The sequence below is a fragment of the Pseudorca crassidens genome, chromosome 7 (genome assembly GCF_039906515.1).
Source record: "Pseudorca crassidens isolate mPseCra1 chromosome 7, mPseCra1.hap1, whole genome shotgun sequence".
Lineage (NCBI taxonomy): Eukaryota > Metazoa > Chordata > Mammalia > Artiodactyla > Delphinidae > Pseudorca > Pseudorca crassidens.
Window position 1 is genome coordinate 97,847,045 of NC_090302.1, and position 16,853 is coordinate 97,863,897.

At 38.0% G+C, this 16,853-nt stretch overlaps 1 protein-coding gene across 6 annotated transcripts in view; it reads right to left on the minus strand.

Annotated features, from left to right (window-relative positions):
• LOC137228091 (zinc finger protein 420-like) overlaps window positions 1–11,160 on the minus strand; it is a 28,420-nt gene extending 17,260 nt beyond the window's left edge. For 2 of the 6 annotated variants that reach the window (XR_010945139.1, XR_010945138.1), the window contains exons 1-3: window positions 10,986–11,157; window positions 9,686–9,744; window positions 7,571–7,697 (exon numbers count right to left, since the gene is read on the minus strand). Coding sequence is in view for 1 of the 6 variants with exons in the window: in XM_067745052.1 (XP_067601153.1) it covers window positions 7,571–7,718 (148 nt within the window). In the remaining 5 variants the exon portion in view is untranslated. The other 4 variants (XR_010945141.1, XR_010945142.1, XR_010945140.1 and 1 more) reach the window with 4 other exon arrangements.
• Between the last annotated feature and the right edge of the window lie 5,693 nt (window positions 11,161–16,853).

Sequence of the window (16,853 nt, forward strand, 5' to 3'; positions counted from 1 at the left end):
TTGGATCAGCTGCATTGGCTTTAATGCATATGAATGTGAAGGAAGGAATAGTTCTAGGGAGTAGCATAGTTATGGTGCTCATTTGACCTTTCCTTTGGAGAGGAAACTACAATGTTGTTTTTTCTGAATCTAAAAAGAAATTGATCTCCTTAAACCCCTGAATCATAAGGATACATAACATTGAGTCTACATGTACAGAGGTTTAAATAAGGTTCTGCATAGGAACTTCCAGTCATGGCCATGATGGTGTAAGAGGAATAATAGTACATGCCAAACAACTGGAAACCATACAAAATCAATGAAATAATGACCTTTAGGCATTACACACTGGACAATGGTACTGGAAGACAAGGATCTCTGAGAGAAGAGAAGAAATAGAATTTCTAGGTTATGGTACAGGAAGAAGACACCGAATCACAGCCTGCTGATCTCAGTAACTACAGAAGGCAATGCTGGGAGCTCAGGAAAGCCAAAAAAATTAGAATTTCTGGAGTAAAATATTTCAGAGGAAAGAGGTACACTGAGAGAGAAGCAGGAAGCACTAACAGAAAGGTCACCTTGAATAAAATTTGTATATTCATATAAGAAAACTTCCATCAGTGGAGGAAAAGAACCCAAATGCAATAGGTGGAAAAATTCCCAAAGCGTAAACACAGACAGGATGTTTAGAAAGAGTGGAAAGATCTTCTAATACATGTGGAATACACGAGGTATTAGACACTGTTCACAAAAGAGTATTATTGTCCCACTTCTGTGACCAAATTAGTCCTAAAGAATGCTCTAGACCTCAAATAACAAGCAAACATTGAATTAATTTAGTTAATTTGCTTAATTACAAGCCAGCACTTAATGGATTAAAGTTACTCCCAAGTCATTTACTACCGCCCCCCCAGGAATGCCCTAAAGTATTTAAACAAACACAAGACAATCTAGCAGTCAACACTGTAAAATTCACAGTATGCATGAAGCACACTATCAAAAGAGACCAAGTATGAAAAGAAGGAAAACATGATTCACGACAAGGAGACAAGTCAATCAATGGGACAGAAGAAGAAATGTAACCTGAGATTAAATTAGCCTCCAAGGACGTTAAAACTGCTATTATTAATACACTCCACATGTTAATGAAGATAGAGAAAACAGGAACATGGTGAGAAAACAAAGTTATAAAAAAAGTCACAAATTGGAAGTAAAGGCAGGAAAATATATCACCTGGGGGAAAAAACACTGAAAGACTCCAAAAGATTTTGTGCTATGGATCACCAATATTTACATTAGAAATAAAAACTGACACAGATCTCTTTAATAAGACATCTAGGTTCTCCCATGCTCCTGCTCTATTCGTTCTATCATGTCTGGCCACGCAGTTACTTGAAAACTCCATCGTTTACTTGTGAATGGTGAAAAAGGCTAATATCTTAGTGTCATCATCACAATTTTTGACCTCAAAGGCACTCTGAAACGTCACTGGCCTCCTAGGTCAAAGGACTAAACGATCTTAATAAACCTGCCACATTCAGTGCCTCCAAGAATTCCTCATAAATTTCAATGGGCACCCGGCCAACTGAGCACTCTATTAAGTTGTTGTTCTGGGATGATATATGAAAGATTGCACTTCTAACCAATTCCAAGATGATTCAAAAGTCTTTAATATTAGAATAGCAGACATTTCTGTTCCCCTTTGATTTATTCTAAATGGCAGCTTAAAAAAAAAAGTCAATATGCCCAAACATAAGATTTTCAAACTGTTTATACTTATCTTACACATTCAGTGTATCATTCACCTTACCAACTTTCTCAGCTAAAAAAAGGATCCAAAATTAAATATTAAGTTTCAATACCCCCCAAATCAAATGAGGCTCCTCTTCTCTCCCCAAACCAGTTATTTGGAATTTTGAGCGAACTCAAACAGAACTCAGAGCGCTAGTATATATCGAAAAATATAACGACTTTTTAAGACAAACAAATAAATAAATAAACCCACTGCCAGCTGACCTGATCTAAAAGAAAAGTTAAAATAAGTCATTTAGATTTAAACAAATGATACAAAGTGTAAATTTGAATCTACACAAAGAAATAAAGAGAACTGTAAATGCACGATACGTAAATAAAATATTGTTCTCATTTTAAAAACATATTGAAGTGAAAATAACACTATAAGAAGATAATGCATTATGGGGATTACAAGATATGTAGAAATAAAATCAATAACAACAATAACACAAAGGATGAAAGAAAGTGAAAATAGTCTGTTGTAATATTCTTATGACATAGTTGAAGTAACAAGTATTACTTGAAGGTAGACTGATACTTCAGAGATGTATATTTAGCAACCACTAGAAAACAAAAAGTACATTTCATAGAAGCCAAAAGTGGGTAAAAGAGATTCATTAAAAATAAGCACAAGAAATTCCCTGGCAGTCCAGTGGTTAAGACTCTGCGCTTCCACTGCAGAGGACGTGGGTTTGGTCCCTGGTAGGGGAACTAAGATCCTGCATGCCACATGGTGTGGCCAAAAATTAAAAAACAAAAAGCACAGAGAAGCCAGGGAAAAGGAAAGAAAAATAAAGACAGAAAAAAATAGAAGGTATCAACCACAAAGATAACATTAAATATGAGTGATGTGAACATTTCCCTAAAATACAAAAATTGTCAGAGTGAATAAAATCAAGACAACCTTGCTATCTCTTAGAAACCAACTGTGAATATAAAGACAAAGATAGGTTAGAAATAAAAGGATAGAGAAAAGTATATATCATACGAAGCACACAAGAAGCAAATGAAAGTCTGACTGACTATACAGTACCAAACAAAATTCAGAGAAAGAAATATTACCAGGGATATCAATAAAAACTTCAAAACGCTAAAAGAGAAAATCCACCAAGAGGATGTAATAAGCCTAAGTGGTTTACTACTTAAAAACAGAGTTTCAAAATACACGAAGCAAATCCTATTAAAAAGGAAAGAAGATATAAATAAGTTAGACTTGGATACTCACATTCCTTTCTCAATATTTAATAGAACAAGTAGATAAGATATTAAAAGGATACAGAAGCTTTAAGCAATACAATCAGCCCACTGGAACTAATCCCTATCTAGAAAAAATACCATTTTCAGTCACATATGGAACATTCCCCAGGATCATATGTTAGGCCCTAAGACAAATTTCAATACATTTAATAAGACTGAATCATGCATGAAATATTATCCAGAGTAACACACAAAAAAGGATATAAAACTTGTAACAGTAAGAAATTATGAAACAAATATTTAGAAAGTAAACAAATTCTACAAAACCAATGGATCAAACAGGAAATTACCAGGCATTTAAAGAAATATCTTGGATTAAATGAAAATAAAAACATAACATCAAAACTTGTGTGATGCAGCTAAAGCAGTTTTCAAAGAAAAATATAGCGTCTTATGCTTACATTAAAAAAGTAAAACCAAGTCTCAATTCATGAGCTTAAATTTTATCATAAAACAGCAAAGAAAGGAAGGGCAAGGTAAACCAAATCAGTATAGAAAACCCTGAGGATTCCAAAAATACATAAAGCTCCGAAAGCTAATAACCAGGTTCAACAAGGTTGCAGAATACAAGGAAATATGCAAAACCCAGTTGTATTTCCATGCACTAGCAATGAACAAGCCTAAAATGAAAAATAAAAACAATTTCATTTAAAAGAGCATCAAAAAGAATACAATACTTAAAATAACTTTAACAAAAGTATAAAATTTGACCACTTAAATCTACAGAATATCATTATAATAAATTTTAAAAGTCCTAAATAAATAGAAAGACAGATAATCTCAATGTTCATGGATCAGAAGAGTTAATGTTGTCAAGATGGCAATACTCCAGAAATTGAGCTACAGATTCAATGGAACCACTAACAAAATCACAGCTTTCTTTTACAGAAATTGACAAAGAAAAAAACTGGAGAGCTCATACTTTTCAATTACTCTGTTTACAGAAAACACTCCTGTTTCTCATTTATATTATTGTCTCTACTCACAGAATACTTATGTATTCTCAATACTACTTCACTGCTGGTCACTGAGTGTGCAGAGGTTTTTCCCACTACCAAGCAACTCTGCAACACCAGCAAGGTGTTCTACATTCAATTCAGTTCTGACATATCCACTTGGAGTCTGCATCAGATCTCACAGGCTAGGGGTTGAGTCCACAAGACTGCCTCTCCTCACACTTCAGATGCCAATTACAAGCCCAGGTTACTACCTGTGCTACTGACCAACTAGCTATAAATGGGAGGTTCCCACATCCTGGTCCTCAGGTTTAATTTGCTAGAATGGCTCACAGAGCTCAACAGTTTGCTTACTATTAATAGATTGCCAGGTTTATTACAAAGCATACAACTCAGAAACAGCCAGACAAAAAAGCTGCATAGGGCAAAGCTTCCATGCCCTGTCCAGGAGCATCAGCCTCCCACCACCTACAAGTGTTCACCAACAACAAAGCTCTCTGAACCCCACAGTTCAGACATTTTTATGGAGACTTGATTATATAGGAATAATTATTATTAGTAATTAAGTCAATCTCCAGCCCTGCCCCCTCCCTCCCTGCAGGTCAGGGGACGGGCCTGAAAGTCCCAACCCTCTAGTCACTTGATTGGCATTCTTGGCAACAAGCCTATATCCTCAGGGGGTTTCCAAAAGTCACCTCAGTAACATGAACTCAGGCATGGTTGAAAGGGGCTTGCTATGAGTAAGACACCTCGATCTCTCGTATCACTTAAGAAATTGCCAGGGTTTTAGAACTCTGTGCCAGGAACAGGGATTAAGACCAAATATATCTTTCTTATTATAAATCACAACACCATACTATACTATTAAGGTAGTACTGGTGTAAGAATAGACACATTAAGAATAAAAACAGAGAACAATGGAGAATTGAGAGGCCAGAAATAAACCCTTAAATTTACAGACAGTGGTTTCACCAGGAGTAGATTTCATCACAAGAAACCACTTTCTTTGCTTCTTCAAGAAGCAACTCTTCATCCATTAAATTTTTTATCATGCGATTGAAGCAATTCAAACATATCTTCAGATTTTACTTCTAATTCTAATTGTTTCTGCCACCACATCTGCAGTTACTTCCTCCACTGAAAATTTGAAACTGTCAAAGTCATCCATAAGGGTTGGAATCGACTTCTTCCAAACTCCTGTTCCGGTGGATATTGTGACCTTTTCCCATGTATCAAAAATGTTCTTAATGGCATCTAGAATGGTCAGTCCTTTCCAGAATGTTCTCAATTGACTTTGCCCAGATCTATAGAGGAATCACTATCTATGGCAGCTATGTTTACAAAATATATTTTTTAAATAATAAGACTTGAAAGTCAAAACAACTCAACACATGGGCTGCAGAATGGATGTTGTGTTAGCAAGCATAAGTATACTAATCACATTGTACATCTCCATCAGAGCTCTTGAGTGACCAGGTGCATAATCAATGAGCATGTTTTGAAAGGAATCTTTTTTCTGAGCAGCAGGTCTAACAACAGGTTAGATACTCAGTAAAGTATTTTGTCAACAGATGTGCTGTCATCCAGGCTTTGCTGTTCCACTTACAGAGCACAGGCAAAAGAGATTCAGCATAATTTCTAAAGGCCCTAGAATTTCCAGAATGGTAAATGAGCATTGGCTTCAACTTAAAGTCACCAGCTGTACTAACCCCTAACAAGAGAGTCAGTCTGGGCTTTGAAGCTAGGCATTGACTTCTTCTCTCTACCTTTGAAAGTCCTAGATGGCATCTTCTTCCAATGGAAAAGTATTTCATCTACATTGAAACTCTGTTGTGTAGTGTAGCCACTTTCATTAATCATCTTAACTAGAACTTCTGGATAACTTGCTGCATCTTTTCCATCAGCACTTGGTGATACCCCTTGAACATTCATCTTAAGAGAGACAGCTTCTTTCCTTAACCCCCATGAACCAAACTATACTAGATTCAACCTCTTCTTCTGCAGCTTCCTCACCTTCCTCAGCCTTCACAGAATTGAAGAGTTAGGGCTGTGCCCTGGATTAGTATTTGGCTTAAGGGAATGTTGTGGCTGGTTTGACCTTTTATCCAGGACACTAAAATGTTCTCCATATCAGCAATTGAGCTGTTTCACTTTCTTATCATTCATGTGTTCACTGGAGTTAGCACTTTTATTTTCCTTCAAGAACTTTTCCATTGCATTCACAACTTAGCTGACAGTTTGGTGCAAGGGGCCTAGCTTTCAGCTGATCTCGGCTTTCAAGGTGCCTTCTTCACCAATAATTTCTAGCTTTTAATTTTAAGTAAGAGACATGCAACTCCTCCTTTCACTTGAACACTTACAGGCCACTGTAGGGTTATTAATTGACCTAATTTCAATATTATTGTGTCTCAGGGAATAGGGAGGCCTGAAGAGAGGGAGAGAGATGGGGGAATGGCCAGTTAGTGGAGCAGTGTAAACACACACAATATTTATCAATTAAGTTTGCCATCTTATATGGGTGCAATTCATGATGCCCCAAAACAATTACAGTATAACATCAAAAATCACAGATCACCATAACAAATAAAATAATGAAAGAGTTTGAAACGTTGTGAGAATTACCAAAACATGACACAGAGATAAAGGTGAGCAAATGCTGTTTGAAAACTGGGAGCAATACATGTGGTCAGACCCAAGGGGTTGCCACAGATTTTCCATTTGTAAAAAACGTAACATCTGGGAAGCCTAATAAAGTGAAGCACAATAAAACCAGGTGTTCTTATAGGTACAAATACTTGCCGTGAGACCCAGAAAACCACAACTAGAGTCTTTACACAAGGGAATGAAAACATGGACTTAAATATCTATAACACCTTTACCTATGATAGCACCAAACTGATAAGGACCTCAGTGTCTTATGAACAACTGAAAATACACGGCATAGAACAAAACACTACTCGTCAATAAAAAGAATAAATACAGATACACACAACAAACATCCATGAATCTCAAAAGAATTAAGCTAAATGAAAGAAGCCATACAAAAAAATAGTACACAACCTTGTATGTGAAATTTCAAAAAAGGCAAATGTATTGAAATAAAAAGTGGATCAATAATTATCAGAAAATGGGTGGGAAGAGAGGACTGACTGAGAAAGGAAAATTTTCATGTGATAGAAATAATCTGTATCATGATTTTGTTGGTACAGCTGTACACATTTTTCAAAATTCACTCAATTATAAACAGAAACTTGCTGAATTTTCTTTTCTGTTAATTATACCTCAATATAGGTAATTTTTTAAAAAAAAAAAGAAGCAGCAGAGGGGTTTCCCTGGTGGCGCAGTGGTTGAGAGTCCACCTGCCGATGCAGGGGACACGGGTTCATGCCCTGGTCCGGGAAGATCCCACATGCCGCGGAGCGGCTGGACCTGTGAGCCATGGCTGCTGGTCCGGAGCCTGTGCTCCGCAGCGGGAGGGGCCGCGGTGGTGAGAGGCCCGCGTACTGCAAAAAAAAAAAAAAAAAAAAGAAGCAGCAGAAAATCACATGTACTCTAGGCAGAGTTGCATAATAAAGTAGGCTCACCTGATGAGACAAGGAGGCTGTAGTTCTCCAGCATCACATCTCTGTACAGGGTCTTCTGAGCAGAGCTCATACACTGCCACTCCTCCAGGGTAAACTCCACAGTCACGTCCCTGAATGACACTGATGTCTGTGAAAGCACATTTCTCATCAATCTGAAGAATTCAAAATTAGGGGACATGGAAAATACCTCTGGAAATAATTCCTATCAAGTTTATGGTTAAAAATGTAAGACAAAAACGGAAAATCTTTTCATATTATCAAAAATACCTGACAGTACACTCTTTATATGCAATGTCCTGGGGAAGCAGGCATTTTCATCCATTTGGCTCTGCCTTCAAAATCCATTCAAAATTTGATCATTTCAAAGTACAGCTGCTAACATCATCATTTCTTGAAAGGATTACTGAAAGAGCCTGCTAACTCTTCTGTTTTCACCACTGTCTCACTAGAGTCCATTCTCAGAGTTACATTTTAAATTATAGGTCAGGTGATGCCCTTTCTCACCTCAAAATTCTCTAAAACACCTAGTAAACAGAGATAAATATTGAATTCATAGTTTAGGAGGTTCAATATGGTGGAGGTATCAGTTCTCCACAAAGAGATCTATAGATTCAATGAAATCATAACTAAAAGCTTACCAGGTTTTTTTAGATTCAGAACCTAATTCTAATATTTATGTAAAAAGGCAAACATCCTAGAATATGAAAACCATTTTGAAAAACAATAAAGCTGGAGAGCTGATATTACTTGATTTCAAGTCATACCATACAGCCACCTCTAGAGAGTGTGTGATATTAACAAAAGTGAAACACACAGATCAAAAGAAGAGTAAGTCTAAAAATGATATATACAAACATATGTGCACACACACATTTCTTTAATTTAGGTGTCTGGGCAATTCAATGGAGAAAGTATATTCTGACAAAAAATCATGCAAGACTAAAAAACTCCATTAGAAAAAAGTAGTAACAATAACCTTGATTCATTCTTTGAACCACAAAAAAAAATTCAAAATGATCACAGACCTCAATGAGTTTGCCTTCTGCTTAGATTTTAGAGTCAGAGGAATGTATCACCTATCTAAAAAAAGAAACTGACAGCTGGTTTAATGAAGTGGGAACCAGCAAAATGGTTGAGTGTATGCTCCCTCAACTCAGTATTTAGAATACACTACCTGTACAAATTTCCAACGCATCCTCAGACTCTGAAATTCTAGATTTATGACAGGGCCTACCAGCAACACATTTGGTTGCTTTCTGATCAGCATTCCCTGTATTAAGTAAAAAATTTAAATATATGAAAACAGAAATTATAGATATAACAAAACAGATATAAGAGAATACAATCAACAAGGTTATGAAATACATTTAAAAACAGATAAAAATGTACAATTTTCTCTGAAAATGTAGTAATTAAAAAAATAGAAAACCAGACTAGATCTATGATTGTTTAAATAAAGTGATTCAATAATCTACATCTACACAAAAAAGCAGATGTACTCACAAAGCCCAATTTTAGAGGTAAGTTTAAGGAAATATATAGCAGGTGATTTTCTCATATGAAATAGAGAGAGAGAGAGAGAAAAAGAGAGGAAGGGGGATAGGAGAAAGGAAAGGGGAAGGGAGGGGAGGGGAGAAGAGAAAAGAGCAGGAAAGTGCCCTGAAAAGACTAGCACAACCGAGATACCACAGTTGGTCAGGTATACAAGAAAACAAAATTATAGGCTAATCTAGTTTGTCAATACAGGAATAAAAATTCAAATATGATATTAGCAAAAAGATGTCAGTTACAAATTTAAAAACAAAAACAAAAAAACACACCCATGAGCAAGCAAATAGGGTCTACACAGGAATTCAAGAGTTAATATTCTAAAATCCATTTTAGCTACATCTAATATTTGTAGATTAAAGAAAACAAGCTATACCTTTACTCCAAAAGATACAAAAAGGTGTTCAATATAATTCAGTGTAGATTCATGACTCAAGTAAAATCTTAAACCGATTATAAAAGAGAAATAACTTAAACTGATAAAGGATGTGTAACACAAGCTGAGAGCAATCTGAAATCAAGTTAAATCTATCACAGCACAAAGTAGCTGATGAATAAAGAGCTCACCTTAGATATGTTCATTTTTGGTAGTTTTGGGGACAATGTAGAGGACGGTGAAGATTCAGCTAGGGGGACAAAAAGAGCAAAGGGTCAGGACACCTGGCCTGCCTTACAGTTCCTACACTCACCTCCCAATCACATCAGCAGCCCAGCTGAGAAGCAGCCTCCCTACAGCATCCCTTTAGCCCTTGAAAAGGCAAAGGAAAGACCCTGTGGAAACACCATCTGTCCACCTACCAGTCTGAAATGATCACGGGGCTTAAACTTACCACTCTCATTGGGTAAAAATAATTTTGTCTATTGATGTAAATTGATTTAATTAAATACAAACAAAAAATGAACAACAGATGATTGAAGTACAGCAAAGGATGACACTACTTCGTTAAAATTAACAGTAAGAAAAAGAGACACAGGCTGCATCCTTTATCTATTTTCCTAGCAAAACTGTTTACCCCTTGAGTTAGAGAATCCACAGAATGCCCAAAAAAAAGGATGCGGTGCTTTAAGGCAAAGTTTTAAAAATTACTACTTTCTAGTGGGCTGCAGTTTCTCAAAAGGGACTCTTGATAAGTTTCTTCTGATGACTGAACGGTATGAACGACTGTTCGACTCCTGGCTCTGTCACATGCCGGGTGAGCCTGGAGAAGTCACAGGCGCTCTCAAACTCAGGACCACCTCACCACCCTGAGACTCAGATCCGCTTTTTGCTTAACGTGTGTTTAATGCAGATGCTCATACCGCTATCACGAGATAATTGGGAGGCTTCTGTAAACCACCCAAGGAAAGAACAAAGTGTCTTCTGAACAACAACATCTACTGTCACTTTTTCGGCGGTTAGTACCTGGCACTTGCCTCTTTTTCCAAATGACACCACATCGAATTCTCAGAACAACGCCATGAAGCAGGCATTATTCATAGCCTCCTTTGCAGACCTGACTCGTCCCCAGGTTACTTCTCCCGCCCACAGTACAGGTGACACGGCTGTAACTGACCGGGTCTCTCCCGCTCCAGAGCAGGGCTGCCCAGCACACCCTCCTCCCGCGCTTTCTGGCCCGCTCACGGCCAGCGTGACCACCGCGCTTTCCCTCCCACTGTCCGCCCCGGCGTCCCCCCGTCAGATGCAGGCGGGGCCGGGCATTCCGTCCCCACACGCACCGTCCCCGCTCCTAACAGGTCTCAGCTCCACCTGTCCCCGAGACCACGAGGCCAGAACCGGGATCGCCCCACCCACCTTCCCAGGTCCGAGATCCAGGCCAGACCCGGGCACTGCGGCCCCGCCTGGGCCGGAGGGCGGCCCGCGACGTACCACTTCCGACCCCGCCACAAGAACGCAGCTCTCAGCAAAGCTCCAGGCCACGCGAAGTCCCCGTCCCGGCTGCGCAGTTCTCGCACATGAGATCCCGAGAGAAACGCTCCACAATCTTCCCTTCTCCAGACCTGTGAACTCAAAAGGGAAGAGGCGGGGCCTAAGTTGCACTTGCGCAGAGGCAGCCCCTAGAGACCAGGAGGAAGGTGGAGGGGAGAGACTACATTTCCCTTCGCTCTCTGCGCGCTCCCTAAGCTGACTTTGAACAGAGCAATCGGTTTCCTGCTGCAGGGTAGAAATATGGGAGAAATGCTTGTCCAAGGGTCCATGGTGCCCAGAGACGCTGGATCGGGTGTGTCACACTGTGGGTCTTAGGCCATCTTCATACCTGGCGTATGTGGAGGTTCAAGGGCAAAACTGGGAAAGCTCACGGCTGAAATCAGATTGTCCAAATTGCTAAATCCTTATAGTCTTGAGAAAATGTCCTCCTAATGGAATAGAATTTTGTCTGTGCATTAGTTAACCTACTTGCCATCATGTGGGCTTCCTTTGTAAAGGACAAATAGCGTATTTTTTCAAAAGTGAATTCACCAGTTTATTCATAATGGAACAGATATCTTTTTTCATTTTTTGCAATTTTGAAACCAAGCAGGACCCTGCAGGGCCCTGCTAGGAACAAAAAGCTTTCCCTGTCCCCTGCTTTTTTGCAGGCAAAAGGCTTCAGCCTCCCAGGCCATCCCTGAGTTCCAAAGGGCAGATTCAGACAGTTACTAATAGGGGAAAGAATGGAATGTAGAAGAAAGGTGGAGCAGTCAAAAAACCAATAGTGCAACTATAAAGCAGGGACCTCGTTCCTCCTCAAGGGATATACATAACAACATGTATTTCAGTTCCTCTGAAGGAACTAAGGCCACAAACCGGGGCTGCAACCCCGCTGGAGGATGGTAGCTTCAGGTGCAGCACAAGATTCCTGAACACCACCCTGTTAGCTCACCACCAACCACAGTAACACACCCTGTAGCTCTTGCCTGAAATTTTACCTATAAAAACTCTTACCCCCAAATCACCCAGGAGTTTGGGTCTTTTAAGCATGAGCCACCATTTCTCCTTCCTTAGCCTTTTCAATAAAACTTTATCTGCTCCAAACTTCCTTTTGGTTTCTTTGGCTTCACTATGCATCAGGCACACAAACTTGCTTTTGGCAGTGATTTTCTACAAAAAAATCCTTGAACTCCAAGTGTTAAAGCTAAATATGACTATATAATAAACTGATAACCCAACCAAGTATGTTTTATGTAGACTAGATGGCCCTCCTTATGACATAGGCCTAGCAAAATACTCAATATACTTTGCAACTTTTCCTACACCTGAAATTCTGGGCTGAGCAAAGCTGTTGAAAAAGTATTATTCCTTCACACTTTATGGAGCATTTCCTATTTTCTTTACCATATATAAATGTGTATTTCAACATTTTGTATTAAATTATACAAAAACACAGGATCCATTTAATCAAAAGAGTAGTGCTTGATGGGATAACTGGATCAACTTCCCACTCTCCATCTCCTTCCCAAATGTAACCAATGTTAACCGGTGCTTAGCTCTGACTTTATTCAGTGCAGACCACTAGAGGAATGCATTTTTCAAAAAGGAATTATTCTTTTCTCTGACTTATTTACAACTTGTTTTGATCCTCAGTTAGGGTATAATCATGTTAGCAGGTCAAATTATTTAGAATTACATCATGCCATTTCTTGGCTGCATGATATTTATTGGACGGGTATATCTTTTATTTTTAAATAAAAATCTTTTTCATGGATGTTTAGTTTGTTCCAATTTTCACTACTGTAAATGTGCACTATATATTTGTGTCTATACTTCTTTTCATGTTTGCATTATTTCTGCAATACAAATTCTAAAATATAGAATTGCTAAATTAAAATAGATGTGTAAAAGTTGGTAGATGTTAACAACAAGCCATCAAAGAGGCTATGCTGGGCTTCCCTGGTAGCGCAGTGGTTGAGAGTCCGCCTGCCGATGCAGGGGACACGGGTTCGTGCCCCGGTCCGGGAAGATCCCACATGCTGCGGAGTGACTGGGCCCGTGAGCCATGGCTGCTGAGCCTGCGCGTCCGGAGCCTGTGCTCCGCAATGGGAGAGACCACAGCAGTGAGAGGGCCACGTACCGCCAAAAAAAAAAAAAAAAAAAAAGACGCTATGCTAGTTTATGCTCTCACTAGGATTTGTGAAAGAAAAAGCTGTTCTGACACTTAGTAAAACAGTAAGAAAGAATTTATTCAAGAAGATTGCAGTAGGAGAGAGAGATCAGACTCCAAATACAGCAAAGAAAGGTGGGGATTTATAGCTGATGAGCAAAGTGAGGGAATACATGGGTAGAAAATGACTAGAGGGAGATTTTAAAGGTAGAGGGATTCTTACTAAACCCTAACAGGACCTAACAGGATTCTTGCTAAAGAGAGTCCAAGGGCTTAGATGTCAAAGGTGAGGGATGAAGATCAAGGATGAGGATTCTCTCTAAATTGACTTAGCAGGATTCTTGCTAAAACTGGACTATGTACGCTTGTTAAGGATGGGATGGGTACAGAATGCCAAGGTCAAGGCCTAGTGAAAAAGAGACCTTAGAGGAGCCTGACTAACGTTTGCTCAAGAAGGGAGTTTAGGTCAAATTACATGAGAGTCCCAGTTCCACCATCCTTATTCCAATGTTGGATTTTGTCATTCACTGATAGTTATTACAGAGGCTAATCAAATTGACCATTCACATCTACATATTTCCATTGGACATTTTCTTACTGTATGTGTGAGTTACAAGTACCGATTTTTTTACAAATATGTTCTGAAACAACTGTCCTCTTTCTTATTCTGAAAACCAACTTCTATTACATATAAAATTCCATTCGGTACTTGGATCTATTGATAGACTTTTTGTTGTTGCTGTTGTTCTCTTGGTCTATATATTAATGCACCATTTATGCAATATGTTAATTATTTTAGCTTTCTTATAGATTTAACTACCATGTAGTACAAATCATATCTTTGGCTCAATTTTCAGAATTTCTGTAGCCATTCTCAGAAACTATCAGCAAGAGAAACATTAGTATAAGTTTCTAGGGCCAAATCCCTAAAATAATAATGTTGAGGTTCTGATTAGGATTATATTAATACTTATGAATTTAAGTGAGAAATGATATCTTTACAATAGTAAAATAATAACATTATCTGGTTTGTAATAATATAATTCTGGCCACTATATATACTCTCTCTTCTTTAAATCCCTTATGCAGCTTAAGAGCTTTCTATACATGGAGGTATATATAGGTAAACATTTATTAAGTTCTTTCAATTTGAATCTTATAACAGTAAATAAAACACTCTCACATATGGTATAACAAGTAATTATTTGCACATAGAAGAGATGCTGGTTTCAATATATTAACAATGTTTTTCCTTCATTCTCTAATTTATTTTTAAACTAATTTTAATATTAATGATCTTGGACTTTCATGGACATAATGACAAGTTACTCATTTTCAATATTTATCATTATTTGTTCTTCTATTATGGGCTGAGTTGTGCCCCATCCTTCAAATTAATATATTGAAGCCCTAACCCTGAGTACCTTAGTATGTAAGTATTGGGTTGGCCAAAAAGTTTGTTGGGGTTTTTCCACAGGATCTTATGGAAAAACCCAAACAGACTTTTTGGCCAACCAAATATATTCAGTTAGGGCCTTCAGGGAAGTAATTAAGTTAAAGCCAGGCTGTTAAGGTAAGCTCTAATCCAACCTGCCTGGTGTTCTTATAAGAAGCTTTGGATACACAAGGAGACACAAAGAATGCATACATACAGACAAAAGACCATATGAAGATACAATAAGAAGCCAACACTAAGAAAGTCCCGGAGATCTAAAGCACAGTATAGTGAATATAAACAACAGTACTGTATTACAGTCATCAAACTTGCTAAAAGACTAGATCTTGATTATTCCTACCACCAAAAAGAAATAATAATTATGCGACATGATCAAGGTGCTAATTGTCACTACAATGGCAATCATACTACAATACATAAACCTATCAAATCAACATCTTTTACATCTTAAATTTACATTATGTTATATGTCAAATATATTTCAATTCAAATTAGGAGGTGAACATTTGCAAGCCAAGGAGAGAAGCCACAGAAGAAACTAAAATTACTGACACAATGATTATGAATTTCTAGCCCCTCAGACTGTAAGAAAATAAATTTCTGCTGCTTAAACATCCAGTCTGCACTATTTTGTTAAGGCAGATATAGCTAATAACTAATACAATTTCTCTAATGAATTAAAAATAATTAGCACAAAAATGCTGGTGGAGCTATATTAAATAAGCCATAATAGACCATACTGTAAAGATTACCAATAGAGATAAAGTAGAGATAAAGTGTATGTGTATATATATACACACACATACATATATGTTTCCTATATTATACATATTATACGTAAAATATCTTTTATGTCTATTGATAACCCGCTGTGTGACAACTATTATTCTAGATGCTGGATTGGCAGTAGGGAAAAAGAAATTAAAATCCCTCTACTCTGCTCTTGGGTTTGTGTTCAGGATTGGTGTGGGGAACCTATTAGTTGGAGTCACAGCAAGAGAGCAAGGGAGTATGACAATAACCTGACAGAAGTGGCTACCAAATTGGTGCTGCTCCCTTAAGTTAAAGTGTTTGGTCACAGTCGGCCCTTCATTCAGGACGAGATAGTCCAAAGATGAGTCTTGCTCTCATCTCACTTAACAAATCTTAATGGCAAAACACAAAGAGATCAAACCATTTACAAACAACATATATACATCTCAGAACCAAGCTGAAGAATAGTTATATGACTGCAAAATATCCACCACCGAACGAGTCTAAAATCTAATTAAAAATGAACAGATTGGGGCTTCCCTGGTGGTGCAGTGGTTAAGAATCTGCCTGCCAATCCAGGGGACATGGGTTCGAGCCCTGGTTCAGGAAGATCCCACATGCTGCAGAGCAACTAAGCCTGTGCGCCACAACTACTGAGCCTGTGCTCTAGAGCCCGTGAGCCACAACTACTGAGTCTGTGTGCCACAACTGCTGAAGCCCACGCGCCTAGAGTCCATGCTCCACAAGAGAAGCCACCGCAATGAGAAGCCCGGGCACCACATCGAAAAGTAGCCCCTGCTCGCTGCAACTACAGAAAGCCCATGCACAGCAACGAAGACCCAATGCAGCCAAAAATAAATGAATAAATAAAATTTATATTAAAAAAATCACCAGATTAGTAAAGACTCAAGAAAATGGGACCCATGAGGAGCAAGATAAATCAATTAAAATGTTGCTAATCATACACATGTGTTAGAATTAGGAGAAAGGTTTTAAAACAGTTATTGTCACTGTATTCTGTACATTCACAAAGTTAAGTAGAGGCATGGGACATAAAAGATTCAAATTGAACTTCTAGATATAGATGAAAACTACAGTGCTTGATGTAAAATATATAATGAATGGGATTAACAGCACATTATGAATTTCTAGAGAAAGGACATAAGGGAATAAAACAGAGAGGAAAAAATTAACAATGAACAGCAAATGGTAGAAAAACTTCAAGTGACCAGATAAATATGTAACTGGAGTCCTTGCAGGAGTGTGAGGGACATGGGAGAGAAAATTTACAGAAATAATGCATGAAAAAATTTCAAACTGTAAATCTATACATCCATGAAGCTTAATGAATCTCAATCATAAGAAACATAAAGCTTCACCAAGGTATATCATAATCAAATTGCTCAAAATCAGTGATAAATATAAAATATTAAAAGCAGCTGGTGAA